This window comes from Notothenia rossii, assembly GCF_949606895.1.
Source record: "Notothenia rossii genome assembly, chromosome: 11".
In the NCBI taxonomy this organism is placed as follows: Eukaryota; Metazoa; Chordata; class Actinopteri; order Perciformes; family Nototheniidae; genus Notothenia; species Notothenia rossii.
Window position 1 is genome coordinate 52,166,367 of NC_136910.1, and position 19,457 is coordinate 52,185,823.

General features: G+C 41.2%; 1 protein-coding gene and 1 long non-coding RNA gene across 3 annotated transcripts in view; one reads left to right on the top strand and one right to left on the bottom strand.

Annotated features, from left to right (window-relative positions):
- Positions 1 to 343: 343 nt before the first annotated feature.
- The window catches only part of LOC307024332, a 38,431-nt gene continuing 19,317 nt past the window's right edge, over positions 344 to 19,457 (bottom strand). For both annotated transcript variants that reach the window (XR_013803885.1, XR_013803886.1), the window contains one exon: positions 344 to 489. This is a non-coding gene — a long non-coding RNA (uncharacterized lncRNA). The remainder of the gene's footprint in view (positions 490 to 19,457) is intronic.
- barhl1b (BarH-like homeobox 1b) lies at positions 5,936 to 12,677 on the top strand. The gene is made up of 3 exons (XM_079658389.1): positions 5,936 to 7,273; positions 9,660 to 9,882; positions 11,096 to 12,677. Exons 1-3 carry the CDS (start codon positions 6,823 to 6,825, stop codon positions 11,385 to 11,387), a joined length of 966 nt encoding a protein of 321 aa, XP_079514515.1. The 5' UTR covers positions 5,936 to 6,822; the 3' UTR covers positions 11,388 to 12,677.

Below are 19,457 nucleotides of genomic sequence, written 5' to 3' on the forward strand. Positions count from 1 at the left end.
CTATTGAAAGAATACTGGAAACAACAGCCTCCATTTTACAAAGATGTGTGGTTGCATAAATACCTCCTGCTACTTTTGCCTTTAGCTCTTGACAGAAGAGTCATCATTCACACATGTTGGCCAAAATACCCGACACTACCTAAGCAAATCAATTAAAGCCAAATCCCTTCCATTTAATTCCTAATTATCTTCTTGGTTGCCGCCCAATAAGGTCAAGGGTCAGAAAAAGTAGGCCTTAGTTTGAAGGAGTTGGCATTCCTCATGAGGGACGGATATGATGGATGGTCTTCGGTCCACGTCCTACCCCATTACCCACACCCCTCTCCACTGGCTACTCACCCTCCTCTCTGCCTCTTGGCACGGTCCCTCCATCCCCTCTCATCCTCGGACCAGATGTGTTCGCTGAACTCTGTCAAGAATAATAAAACACTGGCTGCAAGGGGCACGAGCGCCAGCGCTGGACAGGAGCGTGGAGCATATCCAGAGGACCTGAAATGATGAAATACACATTAGTCAGAAGGGCCAACTGAGGCATACTAATCGTTATAACTATTAATTAATTGCAGTCTTTGTGAATTGTGGGGAAGGTTAGGAGGTGTAGACACATATGAAAATAAATAAAAGTCATTTTAATTACAATAAACGGATAATGGAACACCATCAGCCTCCTACAAGATAGTTCCTGGTAAATTCTGTAACACAAGCCATCATGATTCCAGAAAAGATGGGGCAGTACAACAGATGGAGGTAATACAAAACAACCACTCTACTCAACCTCACTCAAGAAGGAGAAGAATGGGCACCAAGGTAGGATTTGACTGGAAAGGATGATCAACATCTCTTAGTATTTTTAGTAACATACTGGAAAAATAGCTATTTCTGTCCAATTACAGTCTTTTAGCAATGCTTACAATACGTTTGTTGGACTAGTGAAATTCCCAGAGAAAGCATTGGCATGAATGACGATCCATTAGCAAGTCACTGATTCAAATATGTCTTCAGTAACATCGATTGATTTGTTGGCTTGTTCAATGTGAAAGCTCTTTTCGTCAGACTTTACAATATTGTCCCAGGAATTGTATTATTTTCATTCGAAGCAGGTGTACCAGCATGTCACTGAAATGTTACGAGGTCTTAAGGAATGAGAAATGAGAGATTTCCCAAAAGAGAAAGATCCCTGTTTCTGTTCACACGACCCAATGCAGGAAATGTTCCTAAACACTTCAGGGACGGACTTCACGAGTGAAAGGGACTTTTGTTTGACCATGAAATTGCAATTCCAAGATGCTGCTTCAGTGTCCACCAGGGAAACCGTGAAAAGGGACATATTCACACTTGTTAAGCTGATCGTTGACCAATGAGGCCTTGCAGAGACCAAAGAATAAGATCACTATTGAAAAACATGGAAACCAGAATGATGGTGTTCCAGTTCATACTAAGTGTGTTGAATAGTGTTGAGGCCAGCGCTCGATCCAGGCCTGTCGAGTTCAAACTAATTCTGCCTTGAGTTTTAGAAACATATTTCTGTTCTCATGGTAAGACCCTTATAAATAACTGCTTCCCTGACCAGGTCAAACCAAAAAACAGAGCCTACAAATTCAGGAAAGAATACGAAAGCTGAATTCAGACTGAACACAAACCTGCTTTTTGTCTTTTGCCGTATACTCCATTTGCACTTTAGCATCAATTATTTCCATATTCGCCCACATTCAGCAGATCTTTAACAAGCACCAGGCAACAAAGCAGCCGGCTCGATATATAGAATACAGCCCGCTCTCATTGTGACATTTGCTCTCATGGACAGAAAAAGTTTAGGATTCATTGTTTCCTCTGGTCTCAGTCGACAGAGGAGGAGAAGGAAATGTCAAACAATTGCTCATCCTGTTTTTGAAAGGGGGAAAGATGAAGAAGAGTGGAGAAAGTGTTCTCTGCTCTGATGTTGCCGCTCAGGAAGCCCTCCTGGGACAAAATCAAAAACCCGTCCCCCTTGAAACCCCCTCACCGCGGGGGGCGGTGACCAGTGGCCCCCGAAGAGCTGCCACATGAGAGCGGAGACGAGGAGTGATGGCGGCAGTGAGAGCACATTGATGGCTGGAGGGATGATTCCCTTCACACACACAGACACAAATGCCCCCACTCATTCCCCCAACCTCCCCCTGGCCCTGCAGGCAACACACACACTTTCTACCTCATACACACACACCATGGTTAGGCCTCCAATTAAATCAAAAGTGGTTTGTTTTTATTGGTCTTTTGCGCTGACAAGTGGGCTATCACTCTGACGGCTCTACCTGTCAGCGAGCAGCTGAAAATCCTCCGTTGACAATGCCCAATGCTTCCAATTAGGAGAGAATCAGACTCCTGGCGCGCTAGCCATCTTTCCACCCCCCCCCCCAGGCCCACCTTCCCTGCCTTTTTTCCTCTGCACTCGCTCCACGATGCTCCTCTTTCCCTCTAACTCTTGCTCTCCTCCTTAATATTTCCCTCCTCCTCCCTTTTCTTCTTCTCCCTCCTCCTTTCCTCCTTCTCTCAGGGAGAAGGGGGTCTGTCTCCGCTGCAAATTACCGACACAAAACGAAGGTGGTGGCGGCGCTGGCGCTGGGAGCTGCCGGTCCAGGGCCCTGTCAGCATTAATGAGACGATGAAGGTTTATTTCGCCCGCATGCATGTGCTAAATTCTTTCTTGTGTGACAGCTGACTGGGAAATGTGAGTGTTAACCTTATAAAAGATTCAGCGGGTTCTCATTATTTTCTGTCAACTCCGGTACCTGATGGCGTTAAGGTGCATCATTTGCATCCCTGACTGGTCCAGGGTGCAGCTCCAGCTCCAGAGCAAGCGCCTTTTTCTTTTCTTTTTTTTCTCCCCTCAGCCTTTTTTTAATGCTGTTTGTTTGTTGAGAGGAGTCATCTTTTTACATATATCCCCCTCCAAAGACACGCTTTACTCCGTGTTCCAAAGCGATGGAGATGCCAAAGTGTATTCAAAGGGGACACACGTTTTTACAACACATATCTAGATATCTATTTAACACACCAGCTCAATTGAGCAGAGAAATAAAATGTAGTACAATGTTTTCTCTTTTTTCTCCCCCTGCAAAAGCCCAGTAAGCCCAGCAGGCATTATTAGTAGTAAGTCTTATGAACAGAATTCCAATAATGCAGAGAAAAGAAGACAAACTAAATAAAGCAGCACATGGATTATTAAGACTGACAGGCCAGTCAGGTCTATTATGATGAAAATACACCTGGTGCCAGGTAATGTAGTTTTAGGCTTTAAATTGTTGATATTATAATAAAAAAGTAATGTTCTGATCAAAATAAATTATGAATATCATATGGTCTCAACACATGGAATTACATGAAGGGTCAGCCCAGCTGAAACAATAGTCTGCACTTCACTGAAAAGGCCCAAAGGTGCCAACTTTGTTTTGGTCAAAAGAAAATGAGTGGAATGTGGGGGGCTGTTTAATGCGCTTCAATAAAAAGTATGATTTTGTAATGTGATAAAAACAGATGGAAAGAGGTGAAGACACGGCAAACAATTCACCGCTCACTGACCACCACCTCCGTTTCTGTTCTCTCTCTTTAACACAATCAATAACATCAGTGTGTGTGTGTGTGGGGGAGAAAGTGTGTGTGTGTGTGTGTGTGGGGGGGGGGAGAAAGTGTGTGTGTGTGTGTGTGTGTGTGTGTGTGTGTGTGTGTGTGTGTGTGGGTGTGTGTGTGTGTGTGTGTGTGTGTGTGTGTGTGTGTGTGTGTGTGTGTGTTATAATCGGGGTAACAGTTGCACTGGCCCTCAAATTCTAACCACTTCCTAAAAGAGAACAAAAAGTACAATATCGACCTTTCCTTGACCAGAGGGACACTTCACCAAAACCAGCAGCACCGTGAGCCAAACACACACACAGGATGTATTTACTCTACCAGACTGTATAATTATATTTAGAAGCACAAAAATAATGTTTGTATTAGCACCAATATGGACTAATATATTGCTTATATAAGGGCAGGTGTATGCCCATAAGCAATATATTAGTCCATATTGGTGCTAATGCAATTATTTGTTAAGTCCAATTTTTAACAACCGAGCTACAGTAAACATTTAAAAGATAATTGTTTCACACCACCATCAATGTTTTTTTCCCCATTTCAGTATTTTCTGCTGCTTTTATTGCTATAAATCGTTGCAAATAGATTTTTTTGTATATGCTGGTTCTTGACTGATGATCGGACACAATAAGTTATAAATAAAAAAAATGGTTCACTTTTTGTACTTTGAAGTAAATACTGAATACATATAGAATTAAATAATTTATAATTACAATCATTGGTTACAGTCTTTGTCTTTCTAATGTAAAATAATGATGCACGTTATGGCAAAAATGTTAAGTTTATTTGTTACTTACATTTTATTTTTACCCACTCCTATATTGAAAGTAAACAAAGATTAAACGCATGTCATCTCAATTTCCCAACTGTATTTTTACTTTGATAGAAAAATGGGTAAAATAAAGAAACTCAAAAGCTGTTTTTGTTATAAAAGAGTTCAAATTAAAATCTAATGTTTTAGGGGTCTTTTAAGAAAACAAATCAAAATAATGTAATCTTCTCTATAAGTTCTGTAGGAGGTGATGACAAAGAGGAAGAAGTCGATTTAATCACCTTATGATTTATTTACACTGTGGACATGCTGCACAGTGAGGATAAAGAGAAGAAGACAGAGAGAGAAAGCATCCAACCAACCACTGCTGCTTTTCATGCCCCAGCAGAGGAGAAAGAAACAGCTAAGTCAGGGTGGGTGTGTGCTGCCTTATATCTGTGTTGTCCCCGCCTCATATGTGACAGCTTGCAGCCGTGATGGGACCCCATGGGAGACGGGAGCGGATTCACTAACCTGCCGGTGTCTGAGACTGACGCGCGCCTCCAATCTGGTGGTCACATGGGGTGGAGGCGGAGGGGGGGCGCGGGGGTGTTGATGATGATGAGAGGGGGGTTAGTTAGATTATTAGGGGCTGTCGGGGCCGTCGCGCGGGGCAAACTGTTGTGCATAGTGGAGCTAAAAGTGCAGACAATGGGATTTTTTTACGCATGTTAAAAAGGTGAAAAGTGTGAACAATGGCGCTTCACGCGTCTTCAAGTTGTGCGTCACGCTGCTCAGACCATTGTAAATAATTACCAGACTATTAGATCATTATGCTATCATTATTAGGCTCTAAATGAACAACGACGAGGCATTTTTCGTATTAAAAAAATACAGCTTTTTCTATATCCACTTATTGTGTATTTAAAAAGGGCAACTTTAGAATGTTTTCACATGGCATGGTTGTGCAAACTGTCAGCGGATTTTCAAATAAGTCAAAAGTAAGAAAAATCCAGAGATAAATGAGAAAATGGTTTTACTATGATACAAAAATAAATAAATAGAGGCCCCTCACAGGTTAAACTTATTTAAACAATATAATCACGAGGAGGGGTAATGATAATTGTAGTTTTATCATTTTAAAAATAATATCAAAGATAACAATTATAATATTTATTAGAATAAATAATATGCTCGAGTCATTTCTGTCAATTAATTTTACAAAAATAAAATCTGCAGCATAACAATGTTTTATCTTACAAAACGACAAAATACATTAAAAAAACTTAAATTAGTGATGACAATACAACGCAAAATGCTGAACAAAAAGTAAAATAAAAAAATGAAGGTGTGTGATGTGAAACAAATTCGGTGAAAGAAAAGCGAGTCGAGAGGAAAAACATCGAGCCTCTGCACATAATAACCCCATTATAAGCCTCATCAATGATGTAATGAAAGCAAACAGTGTGAAAATTGCCTGTAAACAGTTGGATCTGAGTCTCCTGATGAATTCAGTGTCTCTTTTATCAAAGTGAGGATGAGCCAGGGAGGATGGGAGCGAAGGAGGGAGGGAGGGAGAGTGGGCGTGGAGGGAGGTCCACTTGCAGCTCCCCTCAGCCAATGAAGGCTTGTCACAGGGGACTCACGTGGACGAGGCGCTCTTAAAACCTAGCTCCTGACTTTTCCTCAAGTTCAATTTTTTGGGATTCCCTCCCACCCCGTCACTTCTCGTCCTTTTACTTGCCAGTTGTGACTACTTAACCCAGTTTACCTCTCCTTTTTGAGATTCTGCAGCGAGCATCGCGTCGTCTCGCTACTCCCTCCTCTCCTGCTGCAGCTCTCGCTCGGACTCCGCTCTCTACTTCGTCTTTTTTTAAAAGGTTTTGTTGTTCTTAAAAGGAATGCGAACAGTTTGCGTGTGTGTTCACGAAGAGCTGAACATTTTCCCTACGGTCCTCTCTCAGGTCCGACTCGCCAGTACCTGTCCATGGTGCTGAAGCGCTTTTCTTCCCGGTGCACTGCTGCTCCAAAGAAATCCAGAACCAGTCCTATTTTCGGCATCTTTTCGTGCCCTGCGGGTGAGATACTTTCAGCCATAACTGACGAGGCTTGTGAACTCAGAACAGACGGAGGTGGTCCTGAAGGAAGCAAGACGAATCGACTGTGACTCTCAATACCGGCTGCATCGATTTCAAGAGGACTCATCTTTCTACTTAACAAAAAGAAATTCGGATGCATGGACGATTGTTGTAACGCACTTAGCCTGGAGATATTTGCTCTTTAAAGAATCAGTGGGGAAATTGGATGACTAGTTTTCATTTGTAGCAAAAACATTGTTCTGGGTACGGGGAGAGGGTTTTTTTCTCTTCTACTGGATCAAGTTAAACAACACACCCTGCCTCCCAAAGATAAAACTTGTCCTGAATACCAAATGGTAGTTTGAGGAGGCCTCGATCGAGACAATGGAGACGTCCGCCAACGGGTCCAGTTTTGGCATCGACTCGCTGCTGTCACACAGGCCTGGAAGTCCGGTGTCCAAGGGGGACGGCCTGGTGGGGGAGTGCCGCTCTCCTCTGGAGTTCAGCCCGAGATCAGACGTGGAGAGCGGCTGCTCGTCGCCTCCGTCGCCGAGGAGGGAGTGCGGGGATGAGGTGGTCCAGAGGCAGGGTCACGGCATCGGCCTTCCTCCGCACCTGCAGCACGCGCAGATATCGGCCGGCTCGCAGCAGAGGAGCGTGACCTCCTCATTCCTCATCAGAGATATTCTCGCGGACTGTAAGCCTCTGGCCGCGTGCGCACCATATTCCAGCAATGGACTGCCGACTCAGGAGGTGGGCAGGCTGGCCGCAAAGATAGCAGAAGACTTTATGGAGAAAATCCACAGCAACTCTTCGTCCGACAGTGAATATAAAGGTAAGGACAGAAACGTGTGTAAAGAGATGCTCTGCTTTGGATATCAGAGTGTGGGTGAAACTGGTTTATGCTTTCACACAGGAGTCCTGTAGAAAATATATCCTCTTAAAAATGTGATTTAAAATGATATTCGTACCTTCATGTTTTGATCAGCTGCAGCCTGAATGGTCTTACTGTTTTTTTCCTTCCTAAAATATAGATTTTTAATTTCCCAATCAGCCTCAATAAATAGTGTTTATGTGCATCAAAATAAAAAAAGTCATAAAGAATTGTGATACTAAATTAGGGGTGCATCTTAAAAAAAAAAGAGTTGGGAAGTTGGAATTTTTTTTATTTAATTTGAATGAAAGCCAAACTGATACTCAAAATATAATATAATCATTAAGCTGAGCAAAAAGATGAGACACAATTTGAAATCCTAAATAAATAATTTAACATATATTTAAGGCATATTTACAGATTATTTATCTCATGATAATAATATCAAGCTTCAGAGTATACAAATCATTATTTTAATTTTGCCTTCAATTATTTTAAGAAGAAAAGTGAAAAACTGGCACATATGAAAATAAACAAAAAGGATTAGGACACAGGAAGCCATCAATGAGGAGCCATCGACCCGATTTTCTTCTGCTGCATCACGGTGGAGGAAACATGAGATTTGTCTCTGCTCGGTGACAGGAGTTCATTATCATTAAGTTCTGTTACATTTAAAATCGGCGGCTGCTTGTCTGCATGCATGGGTTTCAAGCATGGCATTAGCAGAATATCCAGAAAGCATCTGTTGATGTCAGGGAGGAAGTAGAGGAGAGATGACAGGGTCGCCTCCAGATAAATGCCATCAAGGGCCTCTCTGTTTCCAATCATGTCAGCCATAACACACATGTCACCTCAATTGACAGTTTAATGAAGCAGAGCCTGTAAAGAAGCCTGTAAGCTATGAGGGGGATTATTAAATCAATATATCAAAAACTATATTATAGTTTCATTTGTTTTGCTTTTAAGGCGCAGAGTGGTTTTCTTCCTAATTCACTTTTTCTGTAAACCGATAATTCGCTCAATAAATCCAGTGCGCGTGCGTGTGTCTCTTCGCGTTCACGTGTCACAGTGGATGGAGATGCTGATGGACGCGCTGATTGATTGAGGGAGCCGCGGGGCCCACAGTGCGCCTGTACGGTGGCTTTGATTTCCTCCCATAATATTTCAGGGATTTGATGCAATTTGTCCCCGGCGCTAATCAGATTTGTTCCCGCGCGAGGCCGCCCTGCTCCTGATTTCATTTCCCCGGTCCTGTGAAGTTCCTCCGGTCGCGGTTGAAAGACTTCGTCCTTCCCTTGTGGCTCAATTAGGCGGATTATTGTGCTTCTTGAGACGATTCAACTATTCAACTACCAAGATCTCTCGCCTCGCTCGCTTCCATCGCCCCCCTCCCCCCTTCTCTTTTCTTTCAGAGAATTGACTATAAGGACCGTATATCAATGCTCGCCCTGACATGACACCACGCAAAGAAAGAACAAAGACTGAGGCTGTGCAGACGGGGAAAATATCACATTGGAAGTGTGAATATTGGAAGAGCTTTTCATAACAATTTAAGAACAAATCAAATAGCTCCATATCGCCTATAGGCACTGTTTCCTGAGCCGTGATTTCACAGTCAAAACTTCCAGTTCCTCTCAACGAGCAGCATGCCGGTTCAAATCTCAAGTAAAATATATATATAATTTTACAATTATTGTTTGATAATTATTTCCCTATTTTTAAGATTAGCATTGAACTAATTTGGGGTTGGGGTTCAAACACATTGACTTTTTCCAAAGTAACATTTCATTTATATGGTTTCCCATCTTTTTCATTCACTCACGTAAAACCTAATACCATTTTTATTTAAAAACAAATCAAGCTTTTTATAATTCCAAAGGCTTTATCACGTCTTTTGAAAAAAAGGGAAGAGTATTGTTTATTAGTAGTATTAGTATAGGCTAGTATAATTAAATATAGCTAATCAAGCAACCAAATGAATAATAAAATGAATGAGCTGTTTATATGTTTCATTTTAAAATCAATTAAAAAATCAATCAGTTCATCAAGTTTTGTCTCGATCAAAGTAGTTTATTTTATTTTCTCCTGAATCAAATCCCTGATAAATTAACAGCTTAACACTAATAGACATGTACAGGGTCAGAAACGGACATTTTTTTGTATCTATTTCTCGTTGACACTGACATGTTTCTGTTTGCACAGATTTCTTCACGCCTCGTGCATCTCGGTATCACGGTCACATTAAGATGGATGTATTGTTACATTGCGCAGTATGAGGCCTTGGCTCTGTTTTCACCTTCTTCTCCTCTTTTTGTCTCTTTTTCTTGGCACGGTTTCTGTCCTCCAGTGAAGGAGGAGGGGGACAGGGAGATCTCCAGCAGCAGAGACAGCTCTCAGGCCCGGATGAAGAAGCCCCGGAAGGCCCGGACGGCCTTCACGGACCACCAGCTCGGGCAGCTGGAGCGCAGCTTCGAGAGGCAGAAATACCTGAGCGTGCAGGACCGCATGGAGCTCGCGGCCTCGCTCAACCTCACCGACACACAGGTCAAGACCTGGTACCAGAACCGAAGGTAAAGACACTGCTGCCGCTGCTTAAGAGGGAGGAGAGGGGGGGTTAATCTGTTTTCTCACGGCTGGCTCATGACTGATGGACTCGGGGGCGCCATGTTTTCCTTTCACCCTAAGGTGAAAGCATAGGTTCACTTCACTTAATTGCACATGAGCCACTGCAACAATTTTAATTATTGATTCATCTGAGTTTTTTTTCTCCGATTAACCGAGTAATCTGCAATATTCCAGACCCCCAACATTTTTGCTTGATTGTCATTTATCATAGCAAAACGCACTCGTTTAGCATTTTAACTCTTAACCATTTATTAGTGATTATATTAGTTTCTGATGAAATGTTCTATTAATGAACCCATCCAATTATTAACCATTTAATTCGTTCTAGCTCTAACTCTTTCTAAAACAACATAGGCCTACATCTGGTGAATATACCAGGAGCAATTATTGATTTACAGATGAATAATGTATCTGATTTTATGTGTCACTAATTGTCTGGAGACGCCCTTGTGCATTATTTTTATTTTTTTGGCACAGTTATTTTTAATTTTATTTGTAGCTTCCCATTAGAAGAAAATGAAACGGTGTAATATCGCACCGGTAGTCACTTGTTTCCTTCGATTGATCAAATACCTGTGTTCATATCCGAGTTTTCTCTGCTGTTTGTCAGCATTCAAGAAGAGTACCTTTTTACCTTTTAGGTTTTATATTCGATTTTTAGTCACATACAATGACCCTGCAAATGGTTTGAAACCCAAGGCGTCAACGTTTTGTAAATACTAAACCTCCATGCACGAGTAAGAGAAACCGTCTCGCCAATGTCGAAACTGTTTCTGCAGTTTTCGCTTGAGTTAACTTGAGCATTTATTTGTCTACAGCTTTGACTCCGCGGCAGCTAAATGACATAAATAAATATAAAAACAACACTTCGCAGAATGAATAATGCATTGTTGCATGTGTGCATATCAATAATTTAAACAAACCACTATATCTACTCAATTATCTTGATTATGAATTATTCACCTGCGTGGAGTGCATCTTACAGACATGGGTGTGAATACAAGTGGCAGGTTGGAGATTTTGGCGATTTAAAAAGAAGAAAAAAAACAGATGTATTCCTGACTTTTAATTGGACCTTAGGTTGGTGTGTGTCAGTAATACTAAAAGTAGCCTATTTATCGATCACATATGCTGAAGGCTGTATTTTCTCTCTTCCAGGACAAAGTGGAAGAGGCAGACGGCGGTGGGACTAGAGCTTCTCGCGGAAGCAGGAAACTACTCCGCCCTGCAGAGGATGTTCCCATCCCCGTACTTCTACCCGCAGAGCCTGGTGTCTAGCCTGGACCCCGCAGCAGCCCTCTACCTGTACAGAGGCCCCTCGGGACCCCCGCCGGGCCTGCAGAGACCCCTAGTCCCCCGGATCCTGCTGCACGGCCTACAGGGGGGCGGCGAGCCACCCCCTCTCCCCCCTATGTCCGGTGTGCTTTCTCGGCCACCTCTGCCGCGATGAGCCGGACACTGCTGATTTTTTATTGTACGCCAACAATGGCAGCTTTGGACTCGAGAAGAAATAAAACAAAGACAGATAAAATAAAAAACGCGACGAACAGGAGGAAAACTGTTCGAGGCCTTTATATGGTGCGAAAGGTCAGAAGTCTGTGGACGGAGCTTTGTGACTAACTGTCTGTACTGAAGGATTTTATTCATTTATTTTTTGGACAATGAGCTTTATTTATTATTTATTTATTTTTTCAAGAATCAAAGCCTCTAAGTTATGTATTTATTTGAACCACGTTTCAGTATTTTTCCCCAAAAGATAGGATTGTTGGTGACACTTTGACCTACAGTTCAATGCCAATTAGACCCCCCATTGGCATTATTATTATTATTGTTGTTATTATAATTATTATTACGGAGAGTTAAAGTGTGAAGAAGCATCCTTACATGTAATATGAATATAATGTAGAGGGATCCAAAGGAACAATTAATAAATACTTCCTATTTTTTCTTTCTAAATATGTCATTGATTTCCTTTGTTTACAAGTGAAGATGATCAGCAGTCATAAACCTGTAAATAAGAATATTTTGCATTTTATTCGAAAGATACTGATTTTAAAAGAAACCTTCCTTTTTTGTTTGGGATCAATCAGTGCTTCTATTTCAGAACAGTCCAGTTAATAGGCTAGATTAGCCAACAGAAACTATAAAAAAAAAAGTGGGAAAAACCTATTTGTCTGAGAAAGAATAACTGGACCCACATAACACGAGAGCTACGGAAAGAAATACATCTATATTAAGTATTTTTCTCGTTCTTAGTTGAAGATTTAGCGAAGTACAAATGTCAAGTAATTTATAAAAAAGCAGTTTTATCCCTGCAGGGGGGAAACGGGGACGCAATCACGTCAGAAATGCTTCATTTTCTATTGACAAACAGCGGTCGGACTCGGGTCCAGGTGCACCTGCCTGTTGATTTAGATGTATTTGAACAGACGTTGTGCATTACTTATGTTATACTTCATATGAAGGCGTGATAACCCTTAATTGTTATACTCTCCTTTGGTGAAAATGTATATTGCAGATATCAAACTTGTGGAGTGGTTCTCGTATATTTCCTGGATCGTTTTTTTAAATTATTTTTATTTGTTTCGTTCCTCTAGCTTTCCCCTCAAACTCTCTCTCCCCATTTGGTGAAATTCATTTTTGTGAAATTCACAGCAACAGTTGGACAGAAAAAAAGGGGGGGATTTGATGTAAAAGAGAATTACTTTTATAAATGTGGAAATAAAAGTCTTTCATTTAATGACGTGACTGCTTGAATATGTGAAAGAAAAAATGCCACGGGGCTTGTCTGACGGATTGAATCAACACGTGGATTTACGAGACAAAAGGAGGACAAAACAGCAGCAACACCTGATAGTTTGATGCAACCAATATGCCCGTGATAAACGTGATACTTTGTGAAGTGTCTTGTTGCATTACATTACATAGGCCTAGCATCAAAGGAAGGCGATTCAGGATAACCTTCATATAAGAAATCTATGGATATACAAATACCGTTTGAAAAAAAAAGAGGAATTTGATATTTTCAAACTTTGGGCTGGTACCACATAAACACCTCTATTTCGGAAGTAGCAACAAATCCCCTCGAGTTTTACATTTTAACCAGAAATAGAAAAATGTTTTTTTTGGGCTTGATTGGCTGCCGTTAAAAATATGATTCATTATGAATTGATACGAACACATGTCAGTGTCAATGAGTAAAGGTTAAGGAGATGGCTGGTGGAGCTTTAATTAAACATCTCAACTTTTCTGGAAGCAGCTCGAAAATAAACACAATTTTAAGGGCTCGGGGGGGGGGGGGGGGGTTATATTAGGGGAAATCGTGTTTGAGTGAATTTTGAACATGTCTGTCAAACGACTTTTCCTCCTCTGTTTGGTTTAGTGTCGTTCCTTTAATTTGTTTAATGTTGAGATGAGGGTTTGGGGGAGAAAAAAATAAGTTAATAAGAGTGTCACCAGTAGTGTAGTAGGTACTTTTACATCCGTTTTCTTAACCTTTTCAAGAGAAGAGCAGAGATTTGCAAAAAAGATTCCACAAGTTCAAGCTGGAAAAATGTTTCCGTTAATTACATAAAATTATATATTTTATATTGGTCCTTTAATGAAAAGGTATAAATGCATGAACATGGGTTTAATTGCAAAATAGAAAAAAGGGGAAAAGTTTGATTGGAAACCTAAAGCAAACATTAGGCTCGCACACACTATCCCCTATCCTTCTCCTTCTCTCTCACACACACACACACACGTTCAAACGTGCAATCAAAGATCAATTCCAGCTAATGTCTTTAGAGCAGGGCCAACAAAGCAGAAGGGTGTTCTGTCCAAAATGGAGCCCCTGTCGCCCCCTCCCTCCTCCCATACTCTTCTTCACCATTCCCACTTTCCTAAATTAACAGCAGCAACTCCTATTCGTTTTCCATAAACAATGCAGGAGATGAAATATTAATGTTATGTGCGCAATTGTTTAAGTGCCCTAAATGATCCCATTTGGAAATTGATTGTTTCCATCCTTCTTTTCCTTGAGGGTGCTGGATGTGCGCTCCGGTGCCAAACGGCTCCAACAGCTGGTGACCGGGCTGGAGCTGACTGCAGACCGGGGATCAGCGTGGGGACAGCTGGTCAGCGGCTCCAACTCCACCCCCCTCTTTCCTCCCTCCACCATACACATTTCACCCAACTCTCCCCCTCGTAGTCTGCGAGGACTATCCGGGGCCGCGGCGCATTGGGGGTTAAAGGAGTTCAGGCTGACGGACAAGACTTGGCGTGTAGGATGTTAACGATTAGACAAAAGACTTTAATAGGTTTTAATTGAAAGTCGATAATGGCTTTGATAGCCGGCTCCCCCTGCTGTCATCCACGCATGGCACCTGTTATGGGGCCTCCACTTAGTGGCTGACCACGCCGTGAAATATCAGACTGACGGCCTGATAACTGGCGCGTTTATGATGCGGAAAATTGCATTAAAAATACAGTGGGCCCAGCACAGTTCCGAGTACTGGGAAACTGAAGAGGGAACACAAAAAAATATATATCAAACACCTCCCAACTTGCCAAATGATCATTATATTCCCATCATGAGGATCCGTGACCGATTCAGATAACGACGACCCCTCTTCATGAAAAGGGGGTTATTCTTGCAAAGTGCGCAGCTTGTTATATAAGGAAAAGCCCCCGTGTGTCTTGTTGGGTGACTCTTTTTTTGCATGTGAAAGGCTGGTGGCAAATCCCCCGGCTCTTACCGTGGATTGTCCACGGCTCAGGGTTAATGAAGTGCGGATGGAGTCTCGTTGAGCTCCCGACAGACACAAAAAAAGAAAAAGGCTTAGGCCCAGAGGATCAGTGACTCTGCTTAATCCCATGGACTCCTAATAATGATAATAATTCAAAAGGAAAAAACAAAACAAAAAACAACCCCTTTTGATGAAATTAAGGGTGAATCTAAGCGTAATTTGCATTGTGCTCGTGGTGTGAAAGCTTTTAGATTCGCTTTCATTTCTTCCAGTGGAACAATGAGGCAAATCTGCAGCTTATTGTTTCAATGCACTGGCAGCGTTTTGCTTAAAAAATCCGCGGGGGGAAATGAAAAATAGATCAATTAAAATGTTCAAGAAACGCATGGCCTATTTTGCAGTTCTTATAGCCATAAACGAAAGGAACTAATTTTACAGTTTCATGCCCATAAGCGGAATGTGCCTTTATATGGGCTATTATATCAGCTGTTAGTCAAAGAAGGAATTACATCAATTTATTCCCAGATGCATATACAGGCCTCTATATCCTACATGTATTTAGGACATATTGAAATAACCTTTGAAGGCATCACAGAGAAGTGTTTCAAAAACAGAGCAAATCTTTACACACATACCCTCCTGTGTAATGCTCCAAACAAAAGTGTTTGACTTTGACTTTTTGAAATATGGCAGTCTGTTTCAAATAGGATCCTTCAGTCTATACGTTAAAAAAGTAAATATAAGATACAGTTGGATGCACTTATGTTTGCTGTATTTAAAGTAGAAGGGAAAAGTAGGGCAAATGGTGTGTGAACCTGAAAGTATTTTCCAAATAAATATAAAATACAAATAAAATATTCACCCATGCTTATGCACCTCACCAACATTTCTATGGCTCAATAGCTGAAAATAAGAAACAAGAGTGTGGCGTTTAAATGAATGTGACTCAGCAATGCACAGAGATGATGATGAAGTATCAGCCATGTAAAGGGGGAGAGACTTTTAGAGATCCTTGCCTGGAGGTACGGGGGCCGTGAGGAGGAATGAAAGCTTCGTGGAGTGGAGGGGAGATAACCCCACTAATCATTCCTCCAATATGACGGGGGAGAACTACAAACTTGGGTCAGGGGCACAGGGATTGACATCCCAATCTCAGCAAATAATGAAAGCTTTCCTCTCGGATCAGAAGGAGGGTTAGTGAGGGAGACAGGAGAGGAGAGAGGGAGAAAGGGGGATAGATGCGGGGAAGAAAGAGGTGGGGCTGCTGCTATTGCACAACCACCCACACACATACTGTAGCCTTCACCTCAAATCTTTCCTTTTCTTGTTGGACTGCAGAGGACATTTAATATCCCAAATGATTGAGTGACATTAGCATTTCTGACAGCATCTACAACCCACTCGTGCCCCATTAAAAACAACAATATATTCACGTTTTTCAAATGATAGGATTCACAGCTTGGTGGAAAGTTTTACAATGAACTTATAAGTGAAATGTGTCAAAATACAACACACAGGCTGGAATTATTGTATGTTTTCATATGGCATAGCCCAGCTAAGCCAACAACACTATGAGTACTCAAACTAAAATGGTATTCATCCAATAATGGCAGAATGGAAACAAATTGAACACATTATATTAGGATGTCACTAAATCATAACATAGTTAGCTTCTATGTTGTTGTTTTTTAAAGAGTTACATATTGTATTTAGGTGGTTAGTTGACAAAAACTGCTTAATTTAATGTATAAGTGTTACTATTGGATACAAATGTAATTGTGGTCTATCACGGCCAGGGTTGGTTTTTGTCAGTTATTCAATTTTCAGGCCTATTTGGTGCAAAGGCACATTTCAGTTGATACCCAGAAAATAGGGAAATTCTATTGCCTTTCCTTAAACCAGGATGGATTATTGTAACAGTCACCAAGGAATCAGAGGCCTGCCGTCCCCGGTGAAGCAACAAACTAGAATGTGTCATGACTGGCAGTCCGCAGCGAGAGGGGAGGCAACGTTGAAAATAGTAGCAACACAAGGGGAAAAACTACTTTGTTTGTAAAACCCCCGTCCATCAAAATTCTCAAATAATAATCCTTTCAAGAAAAAATCAAAACAAGAAAAAAGTATACACATATAAATTAGAGGATTGCTATATGTATCCGTATGTCCAGATGGTAAAAGGAAGAGCACTATGCCATAATATTAGGCAGATGTAATGGGTCTAATCCCAATGTTATATATTGCATATTAATTTAAAGGGCTGCACTGAGGTAATTAAAAAGTTAAAAAGCAACTCAACAATGCAAAAACTACTCTGACATCTACATTGACACACAAATACACACAAAACCGACACACTGTTGTCCCTTCTCCATTTTCCCAGGGAGTGCTGAAAGCTGTGTGTCTTGCAGCAGGGGGTCTGTGTAAGCCACATTACTATCAGATGACACAGAGATTATTCAATCAATATCTTGTTGTGTTACGGCAGGCTTCGCCGCCCATCACACTGCGCTCTCAGCGCCCTCAGAGGCCAGACAACATGGCAAAGAAAAAAACACACACACCCTGAGGCTTTGACCCCCACCGGCCCACTAGCCCTGGAAATGCCTCTGGGAGCAGACGACAACCTGGAGCAATGAGCAAATCTCACACTGATCCGTAAACGTCTTCAAGACAAAGACATTCAAGGATATGCCAAAACCGGACATTAAATTATTAAAAATTAAATCCCACCACGAACCGTCATTTTTGTCATAATGCGAATGCAAAGTTATTCATCTTCAGTAGATGCTATGTGATAAATTCAGCAATAGCAAAACAAGAGAGTGAAAAATAACCCTTCGGTGTGAAATCTCAGACTGTTTGATGAACAGATATGAGTTGACTTGACTGCTATTTTGTGATTTATAGTGACGATGATAGCATTTGATAGACGACAGGAGGCATTTCACGACTGCGTCCTAATTGACGTTTTTTAAAATTTCCATATTTCTATATACTGAAAGTTTACACGGCCCTTAATAGATGGAAATAACAAGTGGGAAGACTGTTTAAAAATACATTATATCCCATTATACATCCAAGGTCAACATCTCATAAGAAATGTAATTCTCCAAACCCTGAAAGAAGCAGATCTTTCCTTGAAACTACACACAACACAGCAGCGATTTACTATTTATAAGTGTTCCCTGCATGCAGCTTATAAATGTGGAAGAGTGTCCATGATGCGGTCTCATTTGAAAGCAGGCTAAATTAAAGGGAAAAGGCAGTTTCTTGGACACCCCGGTGGACCCTGGGGGTCACTGACCGGGGCCACAGGGAGGCCTCTCACCTCATAAACATAAAGGGAGGAGAGGTGCATCAATAAATGATGAGGAGTGGTATACATGTATTTTTAACGGTGCTTCTGTGTGATGTCTGGCAGCTCTCTCACACTCGGTCTCCTGGTGGAGGGCAGAGAGCAGAGAAGGACCACGCATTTTTGAATTAGACCTCTCCCCTCCCTCCCTCTCTCTCTCTGTGTTGGGGTGAGGACAGGGAGGGGGGTGAGTTAAGGGGGCCAGGTGGTCTTTGTGAAAGTAAATAAAACTGTATCAATGGCTAACAGGTTCCTGATTTTCTCAGCAGGGATGTTGCTGTTTTTAATGTGTGAGCGATTTGACTAGAGATTGTTATAAAGCCATAAAAGATTCACATCACATTTTTTGATATTTGCTTGAGATGGGGCTGGCTGATATGATTTCATGTCATTTGTGTTGACATATATAAACAGTATACTGTATACATCATGTTATGGCACATGAGACAAAAGCCTTCACCTGCGTGAAACACACTTTATGGCTGCAACAAGAAATTAATTTCTCAACTATTGTTATAGTCAATTAATGTATTCTTTAGTGTTTAAATACAAATAATAGGGAAAATTAAAGCAGCCCAAATGTTGTATCAGATCACTTTGACATGATAAGGTAATTTACTTTGTTGATTTAGCACACTTCTGGAATCAATAGAAAATAAAACGTTCAGTAAAATAATGAGTATTTTTGATTACATCTCCACAATGGGATACAATACAAAGTTATCATCTGACACATTCAACCATTGAATTATCCATACGGTGACTTGGCAACAGTTTTTACAACCTGCAAAAATTCACGCTCCAAAAAACCATAAACTGTTGATTTTCTTTTTACATTTTTCTCGTATTAAGCATTCGACTCTCAGGCTGGATGAATGAAGGTAGCGTTGCAACAATGCCAAGGGAGCTACATGGTGTTCTCTGGCAGGGAGGACATGATAGATGTTGTTGTAGCTCATAGGGATACGACTGCAATCGATTCAATCAGGAATAACAACACAGCCTCATTTTGATTTACACATACGAGCGTTCACAGAATTATTGTCATTATTCTAAAATACCTCTATCAGCAGCTGTGTGTAGTGCAGAGCTGTACCAACACATCACTAGATTACCTCTGAGTGCAAACAAATTAACACAATGTCTCTTTTTATATCAGTTTATATCCACAGATCGTTTGAGCATCCATCACTGAGCCCTATGATTGGACAAGCAGCTAATAAAGTCTGGTCAATGGCATATCATTGTCACAGAAACTTATTTTGGTAATAATTAGAATATCAATACTGAGCAACGTGAAGACTCAGAGGCACCACAGTGAGCTATTATGTATAAAACCTGGGCCATTAACCTTTACTGTTTTTATTCATGATCTTATTTATAGTTTAATCTATAAAAATATCAGACAAGAGTTAAACATGCTCACATGAGATTA